Source organism: Ursus americanus, chromosome 23 (assembly GCF_024610735.1).
Source record: "Ursus americanus isolate L20-20 chromosome 23, mUrsAme1.1.p, whole genome shotgun sequence".
Taxonomy (NCBI): Eukaryota; Metazoa; Chordata; class Mammalia; order Carnivora; family Ursidae; genus Ursus; species Ursus americanus.
The window spans coordinates 44,045,882-44,062,213 of NC_142149.1; the positions used below are offsets into that span (position 1 = coordinate 44,045,882).

The following is a 16,332-nucleotide window of genomic DNA, read 5'->3' on the forward strand; positions in this document are numbered from 1 at the left end:
ACCATGGATGTAAAGGAGTCCTGAAAAGGGAACCTTGGCCTCAAATGGGAGAACCACCTAGTTTCTTCCTTCTCTGTTCTCACCACCTCACCTTCCTTTTGCCCATATTTTCTTAACCTTTACTTAACAGCAGCTACAAGAAAAGGACTCACTAGTGGCCTATGAAAAGGCCAAGGTATTCCTTTTCACGGAGCAGAAGGTGCTGACAACAGATGCTTCGCAGGCGAGAGCCGCAGGTCCTTCACACTCACACCTCCTGAGACCACAGGTCACTGGAGGCTGGAACGATACCTTGGCAGAGGCTGCAGCTCTGTGACGGGCACCTCACTGCACTCTGTGTTGCTGTCAGAGGCAGGCAGGAAAATAAACAGGAGGGCACCACGGGAGGCCCCATCTCCTGAGCCCAGCGATCTTCCCACTTGGTAGGAGAACCAGCAGAGTAACGGGGAAGGAATCAATCTCCCTCCCCTTTGGACTTCACAGCCTACCATGACAGCACTTCACAAACTTTATTTCCTCCTTCCTGGAAACCACCACTGCCCCCTCAAGATTGCATGCTTCCTCAAAGTGTTCTCAGGAATAATTAGCCAAGCTCAAAAAGGCACCTAAGCCTCTGCCTCTCGACTTCTGCTGGGGATTGTCTATGTTGTAGCAAACAGCACAAGAGGAGAAGACCCTCTAAGATTCAGATATGACTGAAAACCCAGGGAGACGAGCAGTGGACCTTGCAGAGAAAGTCCCAGGAGGAGCCAAATTTTAAGGGAAAGTGTGGCATATATACTCACCAAGGGAGAAATCTATCACCCCCAACACTAGCAAGCTGAGGCATAACCCCCAAGTACAAATGGGATGGGAAATAAATCAACTTCAGAGTCAGAAAGCACTAAGAAAAGACGCAACAAGAGAACTCAGCGAGAGAACTAGAGGTCTGTTTTACAACAGAATCTGCACAGGACAACTTCCACTTCTTGGCATTTCAGATAATAACCTTCCAGCCCTGAGACCAAACACTCCCTGTCAGTGTTCTGAAACGATTCTTTGGCAGCATGGACCAAATAAACACACAAAACAATGTCACCCCCATGCTACATATTTCCATCAAGTCAAACGACATCATCCTTACCTAAGTGGGGTGGAGGGGAGGGAAGGGATCCTGGTAACATCCTTCAACAGTGACCTGGTCATCAGAACATTTAAAAATCCTGCCAATCATCTCCTCCCTCCCCACCCCCCATTTCAAAAAACCCCACTGCTCAGAAAAGCATTTCAGAATGCACACCAGTATAATGGCCAAATTCTAGGCCTGGTGATTTTTGTGCTTCCAGCTTGAGTCACCAGAGCTCATCAATTCACTGTTCGTACTCCCTGGCAGGCTCCCACAAGGGATAGCCCATAGGGAACTAGACTTTTCCATATTGAACAAACAGGGTACATGAGTCCAGAAACAGCTATTCCCAATCCCTGCCAAGCGTATGGTCTCTGCAATGAAACATTTCAGCAATGCCTCTCCCCTGGGAGAGGCTCTGGGTCTGTAGCCTCCAAGAGGCCTTGCTGCTGCCTTTAGCATGGCCAGATGTGCAACAGCATCTCTGCGTTTGCAAATTAAGCTCTATACCCATGATTCCCTCCTTTCATCCCACCCAAGCACTAGAGAGTCATACAGATTTCAGAGAGTAAATTAAAAATCTGAGAGGCAATACTAGGGAAGTGTGTGTGTGCACGTGTGTATATCACGGGGAATGCAGTGGTATGGTAGCATACGAAAGAAGCTAGACTCAGCTCTATCTGTGCAGATAAAGACGCTAGCCATTGCTTACCTTTCAGCTGAGAGTTGTGTACAGCAAACATGTTGATGGTCATAAGCTGCAGCATGCGGGTACTTCCAATAGGAGGGGGGCTGTGCTGCAGTAGCACCTGGAACTCCTTGAGGACCTTCTCAGCCACCGCAGGGAATGTCTCCATCCTGCAAATACAGCCAGCTCATTCAGGGAGGCACATGCCCAAGAGCAGTTGGTGTACACACGCACACACGCACACACGCACACACACTCTCACCCCACCCACCCTGCTGTGTCTTTCTGAAAGCAGACACTGATGCCTAGGACATTTTCTTTCACAAACCTTCCTGGTATCCTAAGGTTGTGACCACATTTAAGAGAAAGAACTGATCAGGGATCAGAGACGGAAACAACTCAACCTCTGGATACGTCGCTATGAGTTATTAGGCTTTGGTATGCTATTTCCTAACCCCTGGCAATCACTGGATTCAAGCTGAAATCAAAGTTTCTCTCTGAAACACTCAGTTTTTGTGAATAATGAAAAAATTTCCTTAAAGCTCTACAACCTACATATTCCCCGGACTCTCTGGTATGAAAACTGTATTCTACAAAAAGAGGTTTGTGAATCTAGAGAGTCTTCACTCAAGGCTTTGCTTCAGGAAACCAGACATAGTTCTGCTGCTGTCTTTTAGGTACTATCACACTAATTGCTCCACCTAGGGATCCCAGACCTCCCCTCGAAGAAACCCTAGATCAAGGGCCCCCATGATCTGTTTCAGTCTTTCCTGTGTTGCTGTCCTCCTCCCTCTCGCAAGCCTCTGCTCATCAGGGTCTGCATGTTTTCAGGCCAGTGGAAATCTAATGCCCTGGCCAACTGCCACTCCCAATACAGGAAGAGCCTATAATGTAGGGAGGTAGAAATCCAGCCAGTGACCTAGGGCTCCTAAAGAGAGGTCATTCAAACTACTGCTTGCCAAATGTGGCCACTGGATCCCAAACAGTGGTGCATGCCTGAAGCTCCTCTGGCAACATGAACAAACCACAGCTCAAGTCCTCAGAAAATAAAAAGCAAATTCAAACTTGGTGCTAGAGAGAGAAACCAGGCACATGGGCCTTAGAGCCACACCGAACAATTCGTGGTCAGCAAAGTATCTTTTATCTATCCTCAACCCCCATCCCCAAACAAACAAACTCCTTGTGGTACACTGGAGGGGGTAGGGTGAGGAATAGCTCCAAGCTGGATTAATAAATAGCTTCTGGAAAGCCACAGGGAAGGGAATCCTTCTCAAAAAGACACAAAACAGTTTCAAGTCCTAGAGAAAGGTACTTCTGGTTTCACCTGAACCTTGGCCCTTTTGCCACTGAGTAGTTCCCTCCCCGTGTTAGGAAAAAAACTCCAGAGCTTTCTGGCATCTTAGCAATCTTCATTCCTTGCCCTTGGATGGCAACTCCTATTACTGACCTTCTGGTACCCAGGAGTCATGCCACAGCTATGGGTCAATTACAGTTTATACTCCAGCTCCCTTCTCTGCTGAGCTGTCCTCATTTTCATTGGCACAAAAATGGCCATGTATTTGCTTTTTTCCCCAACGTGCCATTTCAAGTGCCCTCCCCCCAAAAACAAGGGGAAAAAAAAAAACACAAAAAACCTTGTTTTTCCTTCCAAAAGTTTCAGAACCATTAAAACTCTTGGTAGGTTTGGAATGGCAGAGAGTGATATGTTTGGGGCTGGAATGGATCCATTTTTCCCCATGGGCTATAACAAAGGTTTCATTTTAAATCTTGACACTGTGCAGCACTCTTTCTGGTTGGAGGTGGGGAGGGGGGCTAGCACTTCTCATTACGAGAATAGCAGTGTTCATTCTGCTTGAAAAGCAGCCACAATGGGCAAGTTTCAGAGACATGTGTCTCCGTGTTGAAAGGCAGTAGAGAGCCAGCACAGAACGACATGACAGAGGTGTCACGTGGGACAGTCCTGCTTCGAAGCTGTGTCTGAGGAAGCCTCTTCCCTGGGATGGGAATTGAAACAGATCCATTAACTCCCTAGGTCAGACTGAAGTCTCAAATGAGCACCAGGTCAAATATCCACATCTTTTTTTTTTTAAGTTTAAAAAAAAAAAAAGATCCTCCCTTTGCCTTTCAACTAGTTCAACAGGACTATAACAAAAGAAAAAGTCAAATACATAAGGATAAAGGTTAGAATAACTTCAATTCTGAGATATGAGGGAAGATGAATCCACTCAGACTAAAGCAGCTTTGTTAGGCAATAACTGAGACACACAGATAAAAGATCCTTCCTCAGAGCTCAATAACAGGGTTTCTGCTTCCCAGTTTTGTCACTGAAGTACTGATATGGGCCTCAAACTACCTGTAAGTAGTTTTATGTCATTCTATTTGCTCTACCGGATATTACAGGATAAAAATTATACTGAAATGGAGATAAATACAATGTACAACTTATGTTTAAAGTTTTATAAAATTACAAAAAGCAGCAACAGCAGTAGCAGCAAAGAAGGAGGAGAGAAAGCATGAAAAGATGGTAACTTATAACAGCAAAAAATTGGAAACAGCCTAAAATGCCCAACAATAGCAGATCATTAAGATGGCACATCTATATAATTGAGTTCTATTTCATTTTAATTTTTTATTTAAATTCAATTCAATTAACATGTAACATATTATTAATTTCAGAGGGAGAATTTAGTAATTCATCAGTTAGACCAGAACATATAACACCCAGTACTCGAATTCTATTTTTTAAAAGTTGTATTAGATTTTTAATCATGTGGGGGAAAGTTCTATATTAAATGAAGCACTTTTTAAAATAGTTTAATATCCCTTGTTATGCATATTTGCAAAAAAATAAATGTGTGATCTGTATAGATAAAAAAAGATAAAAATAAACACCAAGTGTTAAGGGTAGAGAGTTATCTCTGGATAGTGAGAAGATGGGCAATTTTTTATTTCTTCTTTTGCTGAGTTTTCTTAATATTTTACAATGAGCACTGTAGGCAGTAAATAGATTTTTCCCTACAACGAATACGTCTGGCTTTTGTATATAAAACATTTATAATTTCAAAAATAAATCAAGACATAAACATTGCATTTTTCACCATTCAAAGACCAAAATAAATATATCAGTCTTTGAATTCCAAGAGACCTTGAAGCTGTGCAAATAGCGTGACTAAGCAAGCAAGTAAAAACTAAAGCGGTAACTTTAACCAAGGCAATAATGGGAAGCAAAATTATTCTATTTGTCACAAATCAAAAGTCTCCAGCCTGCCGGCTTCCCTATCTCTCTCAGTGGAGTCCAGGCACAGGTCTGATGTGCCTCTCGCCAGGAAAGCAATTGTCTGTCAAGGAGCCATACGGGATCCCTGAAATCCTCTCCCTGAGCCTGAGAGGACTCTGGCCCTATCCTTAAAAACTGCAGAAGACAAAATCATTTTCAGGAGAAGCATTTTGCAGACTTAAGTGACTGCTTTCCGAAGTGATCTCTAGAGACACCTTGTCTCATTTGAATGGCAGTTTCAAGAAACCAGTCTTTCAGACAACACTGGGACCTAAATTGGGAGTGACTCAGACAGTGACTAATGGGACAGCACCCAACCTCTCAGATGCTGAGGAACACAGCTGGGCTAGATGACATTCTCTGCAGAAAAGAATCAGGCTTCCTAACTTTTTTCAACTTCTTAATTTTTAAAAACTGAACAAGATAGGAGCAATCCAGTAGCAAAACAAAAACAAACAAAACTAAGCCATGTGACAGGATAGCGATGAGAGAAAAAAAAAAAATCATGGTGCTACAGAACATAAGGACTGGAATGGACCTTGGAGATCATCTATTTAAACTGCTGATAGGGAAACTGAAGCCCAAAGAGGCTTTGACTTGTTCCCTCTCGAGGTCTTGTAATTAGTCAGTGGTAAAAACAAAACTTTTTGGCACTTGATTTCATCTAATGCTCTGAACCTCTTTTTCCCTGGACACAGAGGAGGGAGACTCGTGTTGCACACAGTAGGCATTCAAGTGGATATGGATGCAATTTGGAACACCTGGCACAGAGAAGACACAGGCCTGGAGAGCAAAGCAACTCAGGGCTTTTCTCAAAAGGCAGGCGGGACAGTGGATGTGTCTTCAGCTGCTCCCCATTACAATCTCCTCACTCTTAATTCGTTTTCAACGCCTCCCACATTTCACATCTTCTTGGTAATTAGGCAACAGTCCATGTTGTTGTGTGTGGCTTGGGCTCACTTCTTTTCTAGTCTTACAGACTACTACGTCCCCCCCCAATAGAAGTTACTGCTGTTTCTGCCTTCCAGAATAAATATGGGGCTCAATTCTTTTACTTCCAGGAGAGCACAAGAATACTCATCAACGGGCTGGAGTGCCTAGAATTTACATATATTTTCCTCATGTGAACACAACTGTAACTCATTTTTTATGAAGGTGAAAGTAGACTGGCCTTATCTTCTTGCCAACAGAATATGTTATACGCAGGAATGGAAGAGGTCCTGAAAAATAATCTGGACCACAGCAAACCACCTCTGACAAATGAGATAATCTATTCTTTTTTAAAGACTTCCAGAGAAGAAAATTCCCAAACATCTTCCCTCTGTGAAATTTTCTTACACCTAACCCAAATCTCTTCAGCTGCAACATAAGCCTATTTTCTCTTGCTGTCATCCCATAGAAATCAAAACTATCTGGTTAAGACTCTTTTATATTTAAACACAGGGTACCCCACAGCTGTCTCTAAACAGACTTTTTTTACCTTAATTTTTTGCGTGTGTGTTTTTTTTAAGATTTTATTTTTAAGCAATCTCTATACCCAACGTGGGGCTCGAACCCACAACCCTGAGACCAAGAGTCACATGCTCCACCAACTGAGCCAGCCAGGTGCCCCTTACATTAATTTTGTTCAGATTAATTTTTTCTCTCAGAAATAATTTTCTTCTTTTTTTTTTTTTTAAAGATTTTATTTATTATTTATGTGACAGAGAGCAGCCAGCGAGAGAGGGAACACAGCAGGGGAGTGGGAGAGGAAGAAGCAGGCTCCGAGCGGAGGAGCCCGATGTGAGGCTCGATCCCGGAACGCCGGGATCACGCCCTGAGCCGAAGGCAGACGCTTAACGACTGTGCTACCCAGGCGCCCCCCACAGAAATAATTTTCTAGCTTTTTAATCATTATTGTGGTTCTTTCCCAAAGTTCCTCCAAAATATATGTATCTAACTATGAGGATTTTTAAAGGAAACAAAAGAAAGATTCTACCTCTTAGACCTGACAAAAACATATCTTAAATATTCCTACATTCGAGACCAAGATTTAGAACTTCTTTAACTCCCCAAATCTCTAACAGAACAGTGGTTCCCAGCCAGGAGCAATTTTGCCCCCCAGGGAACATTTGGTATTGTCTGGTGACATCCGTAATTGTCATGACTGGTGAGGAGAGGCAGGGACACCACTGGCACGTAGTGGGGAGAAGCCTGGGACGCTGTTAAACATCCTGCAACACACAGGACAGCCTCCAACAACAAAGAATTATAAGGTTCAAAATATCAATGGTACAAAGGTTGAGAAATACTGACTCAGAACACCACGGTACGTGAAAATTTAAAGAACGAACACAGGAAAAGGAAAAAAAGTAGAGAAATACAGAGTGGAAAAGTAGTAAGGTAGTGAGAAAGATTTTTAAAATGAGAAAAAAGATAATAAAGAGAAGAGGAGCCACAGTTCCTATCTGAAGCGCAGCATAATAGTATTTCCTGTTGTGATGTGTCACTTTATGAAATGACCTTGATATCATCTTGCCCACCTCATAGCTGCAGCTTTACATGACTCACTGGTGATTGGCCTGGGTCTACTACAACCTACTAGAACACTAGATCCTTCTCTAGTCTTTCACAATCTGTCCATTTCTTGTAATGATTTATTCATTCATATAGCAAATATTTACTGAGTACCTACTGTATGCTAGGCACTGGGAATACAACAGTGTTGAGCAAAAACTCCGGCCAGGGTAGAGCCTACAGGGAGGGTTGCGGGGTGGGGGGTGGGCGTGGGTGGGAAGAGGAACTACTGACACACCTGATTTCCTTTTCCCAAGTGAATTACTTTATACTTAGTTCTCCCAATAGAGACGCATCTGTTGGCACTACTCCAAGTTTCCCAAGTGATTTCAAAATCAAGATTACCCTTGTGCTGGCCATCACTGTCACTCTTGCCCAGGTTGATGACAAATGAGTATGTACCAAGCACACTTTCTAGTTCACCATGTTTTATCACAGTGTTTCTTGAAGCAGAACAAAGCCTTTCTGCTTCTCCCACTAAGGGAATCTTCTGGAGCATTATAGATAAACTCAGAAGGCTATGACAGAAAGTGAGGGTAACACTGACAACGGGGGAATCTATAATTCAAAAGATATACCTCAAAGGGTAGCTCATAATAAAACCTCCAACTCAGAAAATATGAAAACACAGACGGAGACCCATCAGAGAGCGGTGCTGCTTACTTGTCTCCTAGACTACAGAGGCACTTAGCACACCTTTAGTCTGGTGTGCAGGCATTCATCGGGCTTTACGATCACTAGTTTTATACAGTGAGGAAAAACTCTGACCCACAAAAGGAATACTCAAAACATGATCTTTTTCCAGGGATTTAATGGATGAAGTAACAGAGTTTACTTTTTTTTACTTTTTTACTTTTCCGTGGTTACCAGGGTCCTGCTTTCTTGGGTAGGTAGAAAAATAGCACACACCATCTTCCCTGAGATATATATGTAAATCCATGATGGATAGGGAAACCAAAGAAAAGTCTTAGCATTTACAGAGATCAGCAATATGGTGTAGGAACCTGAGCAGAAAAGAAAGGGGTATGGTTCAGAAGGAAGAGAAAATGTTAGAGGAAAGAAAATGTTAGTCTTTTCTTTAAGAGAAAATTAGTGGACAGCATTCTCCCCAAGGAGAACCCCTGGCAGCTGTACCCAGGGATTGAGTATGACTTCCTTAAGGAGCTCACTAGGGGCTGAGCTGGAAGGCAGAGGAAAGAGAAATCAGAAGGATTAGTGGTGGGGGTTGGATGTTTAAAAGGGGGCTTTAGTAAAGATAGAGAAAGAAGAGACAGACGGATGCAGAATAATATTTCCCAAACTTCATGAGCAGAGTGAGTGAAGAGAAGGTGGAGGCCTCTAAGAATTCACACCCTGTGCCCTCAGTTACAAACACAGTCTAGTTGCTAACAATATTAAATTCCAAAATGACTTGTAATGTAGGAAAATAAAATAAACATCCTGCACACTTACCCAATCCGGGTAAACAGCTTCCCATGGGCATGGAGAAAACTGAGGATGAACCTTTTGTTCAGCTGCATGGGAAAAAGAGAGAGGAGAAAACAATTAAACTTTCCCCAGTTTCCTGTTACTGAACAGAGTCCCTAGTGACACAATAACCTGGCCAGGGTCTAAGGGGTGGGCACTAGGGATGGGAACCAAATCAACATGCCCAAAGTCTCACAGACCCAGGGCACATGCCCAACAGCTGCCGATCAGCTGAGCCAACATGACAGCAGGCTCGGTGAGCGGACAGCACCCTCTGCCGGCAGCAGTGCCTGTGTGCAGGGAATGAAGTGGTGATGATTGCAGCTCTCAGATCGAGGAGTCATTCTGGCCCACAATGATGGAAATGAAACAGTGACAAAGACAGGGGAAATACTCTGATTTTGTAAGTCCCTAATCTTATTTATAAGCTATTTTTCTACCTACCCAAGAAAGCAGGACTCTGGTAACCACGGAAAAGGTAACTCAACACTAATTAACTTACGAAACTGTACTTCTCCAGTTTTTATATTAAAAATTCAAGTTCTAGGTCTAGAGCTGAAAATTCAAGTGTCTACAGGTGCCAGGTACAAAGCAGGCTACTGGAGACAGTAGTGCTCGACGGCTGTCCCACTCCAGTTCTGCTCTTTGGAGGCCCAGGATCATCATCTCTTTCCTTTTATTTTCCCGCTTTTAAAGAAAAGCTGAAAGCTAGGTTTTTACATGAAAAACCTCTGGATTTTAAATGTTGGCTACTAATGGAAAAAGTTTAAGACATAAGGCAAGCCAAAACCCCACATTTGACAACCACATCTGGCCCACAAGTTACCAAATTTACAATCTTCGTTCAAGGTTCCACAAAATCTATCAAAACCGAGGGGAAAGATTCCTCTGATGAAACCAAGGGTGGGTGAGGGGGAAATTCAACTCAAAGAAAGTGGAGATAATCTAAAGACCAAACCTTTCTGTCATCTTCCCTGGTCTCCTAAAACCAAAATGCTCAGGGTCAATAGCCATACAGAAAGAAGGGTCAAGAATCTTGATCTCGGGGGAGGGGGTACTCAAAGCAAGGTCCAGCACCCCTGGATACTTTGCCCAATAAGAAAAATTCTGATTTATCCTCTTGCAAAAGAAAACCCCAATCAAATCATGGCAGGTCCATCTACTTCATATGGAAGCTAGGTGTGGGCAGAGGAGTATACAGCAAACTCTGCATACGAAGTTTAGTTTTTATTTTTGCTTAAACAAATTTAATCAGAAGTACTAGATCAAGCACTGATTTATATAGCGAAAAAGCTCAAGATACTTCATTGATGGTAACCTATCTCTACGTGAGGTGAGTCAGGGCCAGGGATACTGGGGTCCATGAAAAGAAGGGAAGCTGCTGGAAAACAAAGGAACTGCTGTGAAATAAACTGCCAGTGACCATACCACTGTTAGTGGCAAAACCTGGGCTAGAATGCAAGTCTCCAGATCCACTAGTAGAGGGAAGTGGTGAAAAACATGGACTTTCCTATCAAACCTCTGCCATTTACCTGCTGTGGAATCTCAGGCAACTGATCTAACCTCCCTAAGTTTTTCTTTCTACACAATGGAGATAACAGTACCTATATGTTACTGGATTGGTGTGTGACCTAAGGCAAGTAAAAACATGTTTGACATGTTGTAAACACTCAGCTGTTAGCTGGACATTCTCTCCCAGTGAATGACAAAGCAAGCGGTAAAATGTTAACTACTGAAGAATCTGAGTGAAGGGTATACAGAATTCCTTGGATTATTCTTACAACTTTTCTACAGATAAAAAATAATTTCAAAATAAAAAGGTAAAAATGTAAAAAATATAACAAAATAAAAAGGTAAAAATGTATATATTCTCTATTCCTATTTTAACTTAATTATCCCTTTTCCCACAGCTATCAATCATGAACTAGTTAACTCACCCTACAGTTATCAATCATGAACTAGTTAATTCACCCTTAACCAGGAGGAATGCCAGTTATATTTATAATACAGGGTACTCTGGTAGGCACAGATGATATTAACTCATCTCATTCAAGCCAATTACCATTCCCCAAGCCCCAAGGCAGCTAAGAAATTTAAGCAACTTAAACCAGCAAATGGCAGAGTTAGAACTTGAACCCAGGTCTTCTGGTTCCAAAAAAAGTTTTTCTTCCTCTGTACTGCAAGTATCTCAGGAAGAGAACTGACGAGATTATTCATAAAGGAAGGGATGACGAGGGAATAAGAGTAACTAAAAAGCACTTCAGTTTTAAGTTTTCCCATAAGGTAGAAAACTCATACTGTATGACTTACAATACCTCCTGGATTAGAATTAAAAGCACCAAGAAGCTTTTTTAATACTGTGCTTCTACTGGGACGCCTAGGTGGTTCAGCTGGCTCGGCGTCCAGCTCTTGACTTCAGCTCAGGTCATGATCTCAGGGTTGTGGTATCGAGTCCTGCGTCGGGCCCTGTGCTCAGCATGGAGTCTGCTGGAGATTCTTTCTCTCCCTCTCCCTCTGTCCACCCCCCCCAAACACCCCATCGCCCCCACTCAAGTTCTCTCTCTAAATAAATAAATAAAACCTTTAAAAAAAAATACTGCAGTTCCATCTATATTTCCCAAACACCCTTCACTTAGAGTAGTAGATGAAGCCCATGTAACTACCTGAATTCATACTTGCCATTATCACATTTCAACTGTATGTAGCAGAAAGTGGATTTCAATGCATTGTTTCTCAACTAGTGAGAGTGAAGGGAATCTTAGGGAACTTTTTCAAACTGTACACACATTCTCCCTGGCCTTGGTTAATGAGAACCACTACTTTATTTTTAGTCAAAAGTATCTGTCACCCTAAACATAGTTTCTCTTCATTGTCACCAACAATACTTCAAGTCAGAAAAAAAGCTAAAAATGCAGATGCACTCTAGAGAGAGGTAAGGCATGTTATATTGAGGAAACAGATTTGTTACACAGAGACCAAATGGGCCTAAGCAACACTGCATGTAACATTCCAGCACAACTTTTGGAAAACAAGTGATACCAAGTCCACAGTAGGAAAGTCTTAGTCTGAGCTTCCTCCCTCTCCAACACATCACCCTGTACTGGCTTCCATTTTGGCAACTTTTTGGTTCTTAATACACTCAGATGGTCTCACTCAGGTACAGAAAGAAATGTTACTCTTTGAATGTGAGACTATCTGCCTCCAGATCTTCCTCACATATTTACATACTGTTCACCAAAAACTAAAAATGCTTCTTGTGTATACCCTGACAGGCAACATTAAGATTATTAAAGGGCTCTTGGCTCTTCAGCTGAAGTCCAAAACCAACTCACTATGGACTCCTGAACCTTTTATAAACTATCGAAAAGCAATGACCCAAAGAGACATTAATGGCAGTGGCTGGATGGGTAGGTCTCTGCACCCTCACAATGAAGTCTGTACTGCCATTAACTACGGAATTTTAAGTGAAATTGTTTGGGTTTTTCCTCAACTATAAAATAGAATTTCACCATTGACACCACTTACCCCAGAGCTGAAAGAATAAAATGAAATAATACAAATTAAAGCATTTTGAGGAATAAATGTTTTATGCAAGCCCTGGTAACTGTCACTCAAAACCGCCAAAATGCTTTGTGAACTATGGAGCAAGGAAGGAGAGAGAAGCTGTTCAGAGGCAGCAATACAACACTAGACGGTAAGAATTCTGAAATATGCCCAATTTCAATTCCTAAATAGTTGCTCCTCCTTCTGAACAGCTGTGTGGAAAACTGAATTTCTGAGAAGTGAATCATTTTAAAGATAGTAAGAGTACTCCGTATTAAAAGAAATTCCAGTGTGCATTTTTACAGTATCGTGGAGAGCATAAATTACCATTCTCTTAATTTATCCATCTGGAGCACCTCTATAGATATACCAAGCATTTAAAACAAAAAAACTCTGTAATGTTTTAAAAAGGGGGCTCCATCCTCTTAGATAGGAGCCAACACAGGTGGAAACCCAAATTTCAATGGCACCTGTTAGCAAATGTTCAGGACTTTCAGAGCATGCAATTAAAGCCCATTTACCATCTCCCTAAAGCACTGAGCTCACAGGGTACAGGAAAATGTGAGCGCAGAGGTGATGCTCTCCACTCTCATCCCTGTGCTGCTCCCGTGCCAGGCTCAATCCAGAACAAACCAGCAAGACATGGTCCCCATTGCCAAGGACCTTGTAGTCCAAGCATAAAAGACAAATAATATCCCAACTTGCCAACTCCCCATTTATGCTCCAAATCCTAAAACAAGGCCCACTGGCGATGAAGGTGTCAGCAGGCACTCTGTTTCCCTTATTGTTACTATCCCTCAGCAAGGAAAGTCTTTGGAGGAGGTAAGATCTAAGGAGATGATAAAGAAAGTGAAGAAGGGGGATCTGGCGCACAAATGTGGAAACCTATCAGTAAGTTAATAATGGAAAAATCATCTGGTAAAGGTAAAAATTATTCATGGTGGGGACACCCAGGTGGCTCAGTTGGTTAAACGTCTGCCTTTGGCTCGGGTCGTGATCTTGGGGTCCTGCGATCCAGCTCCAAGATGGGCTCCCTCCTCAGCAGGGAGTCTGCTTCTCCCTCTCCCTCTGCCCCTCCCCACCCCTGCTTGTGCGTGAGTTCGCCCACTCTGTCTCAGATAAATAGATGAGAGAGAGAGAGAGAGAGAGATAAAACTATTCATTAGAATTTCAATATTCCTCCTTCCAGGATACACATAAAGAAAGAAGTACAGGAAAGCCAAGTAGCATGACTCAAATGCCTCATAGGAAGACAGAGCAAATCAAAATCAATCCTTCCATTTCTTACTTGGACCAAACCAAAGCTGAGGTAGAGTAGGGACAGTGATTACTCCTCACCTTTAGTTGCTCCGCCCCTGAACTGTTCTGGGCAAAATGACAGCTCAATTAGTTCTAATTAAGCACAAGTTCCATGTAGAGATGTCCTACTTAGACAGCTGGATGTGAGCCACATGAACTCAAGTGTAAAACGTGCCTCTTAAAACCACCTCTTCCAAGAAATGCACCCCTTGAAACAACGGCTCTCACCCTCACACTGCAGCTTAGTGCTGCCTCAACAAAGTCTTACGTTAGAGCAATTTACTTGCTATTACTTCATTACCTCTCTTTAAAGCCAGCAGGCCGGAAGGAAATTAGGCTAAATGTCAAATCAGCAGTCAGCTCCAGAAAACCCAGCCAACAAGCAGAGGGACAGCAGAACTTAGAGTACCCGGCTGGCTCTCAGGAGGGAAACTGGCACTAGGTCTAAGGAAAAGAAGGAACCGCACTCTATCTCTTCAATGAGGCGGCAGAGTGGTTTGGTGGTAGCAGCCCCGCGGCAGAGGCAGAGATGCAGATCTCTGTGAAGACCCTCGTGGGAAAGACCATCACCCTCAATGTCGAGCCCAGTGACACCACTGAAAATGTCAAAAATCCAAGACAAAATCCAAGACAAGGAGGGCATCCTGTCTGACCAGCAGCACCTCATTTTCACGGGGGAACAGCCGGACAATGGCTACACTCTCTCAGACCACAAAGAGTCCACGAGAAAGAGTCCACCCTGCACTTGGTGCTTCCCCTGTGAGGTGGCATCACCCAGCATTCCCTCCACCAGCTGGCCCAGAAACATAACTGTGACAAGATGATCTGCCGTGAGTGTTCTGCTCACCTGCACCCCCGCACTGTCACCTGCCGCAAGAAGTGCGGCCACACGAACAACGTGCGCCCCAAGAAGAAAGTCAGATAAGGCCCCTCCTTTGCCCGCGGGGAGGCCTCCTGCCCGAGCCCCAAGGGCCCAGGCCCTCAATAAAGTTTCCCTTTCACTGAAAAAAAAAAAAAAAGGAACCCTGAGTTTGTGACTATCCTGCATTTATTCCTTGTTTGTTTACTGGGCAAAGGGATGAGTACAGAATGATATGACCAGAGACCACTGATTTTAGAATTGAAGACCTGGGTTCAACTTCTGGTTGTGCCATTTATTTGCTATATAACTGTTGGGAAGTCACATCAACTTTCTAAGGCTATTTCTTCAACTATAAAATGAGAAGGCTGAGTGAGGTCAGTATTGGTAATTCCATAACCCTGAGGGTGTATGCATCACAAGAAGAGCTTTTGTAGAAAGCTCAGTCCTACAGGATCAGAATCCTCAAGGAGAGGGAAGGTGACTGCAAATCAGCATTTTCAAATGGTCTCCAGGTAATTCTGAAAGCCGGCCGGATTTAGGAACCACTGGGCTAGATCAGGGGTCAGCAAACTACAGCCCAAGAGTCAACAGATAGCATGCCACCTGTTTCTATATGGCCCATGAGCTAAGAATGTTTTTTTTTATATTGTTTTAATGGCTGAAAAAAAACTCAAAAGAATATTTCATGACACAGGAAAATTATATGAAATATAAATTTCAGCATCCATAAGTAAAGTTCTGTTGAAACACAGCCACACTCACTTGTTTACATCTTGTCTGTGGCTACCCCTACAAAGGCAAGGTGAGTAGCCTCAGCAGAGTGTGTGGCCCAAAAGCCTAAAATATTTACTATCTGGCCCTTTACAGAAAAAGTCTGCTGATCCCTGGGCTGGATTTATAACACCAGGGTCTCAAAAAATTTTTCTACCTGCACAACACTTGAGGGCTACCACACACATCTACTGGAAACAGCAATGATTCTCACGGGCTGACAGGTGAAGAAGGGTAGTGAGGACGAGGGGAATCCCCAATCTACAGTGTTCCTTCCAATTTTAAAAAGCCCACAATATATGATTCTAACTAAATCTAACTTTTCTTGCCAGTTTTTGAGTAAGCACCATCCTATTCTATGATAGCAAAAACAAAACAAAACAAAAAAAAACCTCACCAAATGCTGAAAGAGTGCTGTTTTCAAAGCTTTTGAACTCAAAAGCCCTGAAGGCTACAAAGAAATATAAATGGGGCTCTCCAGGTTTCCACCTTCAATGACACTATGGGGCTAAGTGACCAAGTGGAAACAGAACATATCCAAAGCCAACAGAGTCTTTACTTAGGCCAGAGGGCCCCTGGACACTTCCCCAAACATCTGTAATCGAGGGAAAGTGCCAGATTAAGGTTTATGAATCCCTGTGCTGTAGTCTAATAATCTATAACAACCAGCTCAAAAGTGCCACCACCCTGACATCTCAAGGTATACAGAGAAAGAGAGAAAGTTCAGCCAAAGGGCAGCACTGTTGCTCTGACTGGGCTACTTT

At 42.9% G+C, this 16,332-nt stretch overlaps 1 protein-coding gene and 1 pseudogene across 4 annotated transcripts in view; one reads left to right on the plus strand and one right to left on the minus strand.

Moving 5' to 3' along the window:
* The window catches only part of SMG6 (SMG6 nonsense mediated mRNA decay factor), a 229,627-nt gene that overhangs the window by 174,191 nt on the left and 39,104 nt on the right, over positions 1 to 16,332 (minus strand). For all 4 annotated transcript variants that reach the window (XM_045773653.2, XM_045773656.2, XM_045773654.2 and 1 more), the window contains exons 9-10: positions 9,079 to 9,140; positions 1,818 to 1,963 (exon numbers count right to left, since the gene is read on the minus strand). In XM_045773653.2, coding sequence (XP_045629609.2) covers positions 1,818 to 1,963; positions 9,079 to 9,140 — 208 coding nt within the window. The remainder of the gene's footprint in view (positions 1 to 1,817; positions 1,964 to 9,078; positions 9,141 to 16,332) is intronic.
* Positions 14,459 to 14,954, plus strand: LOC123777177 (ubiquitin-ribosomal protein eL40 fusion protein pseudogene; annotated as a pseudogene).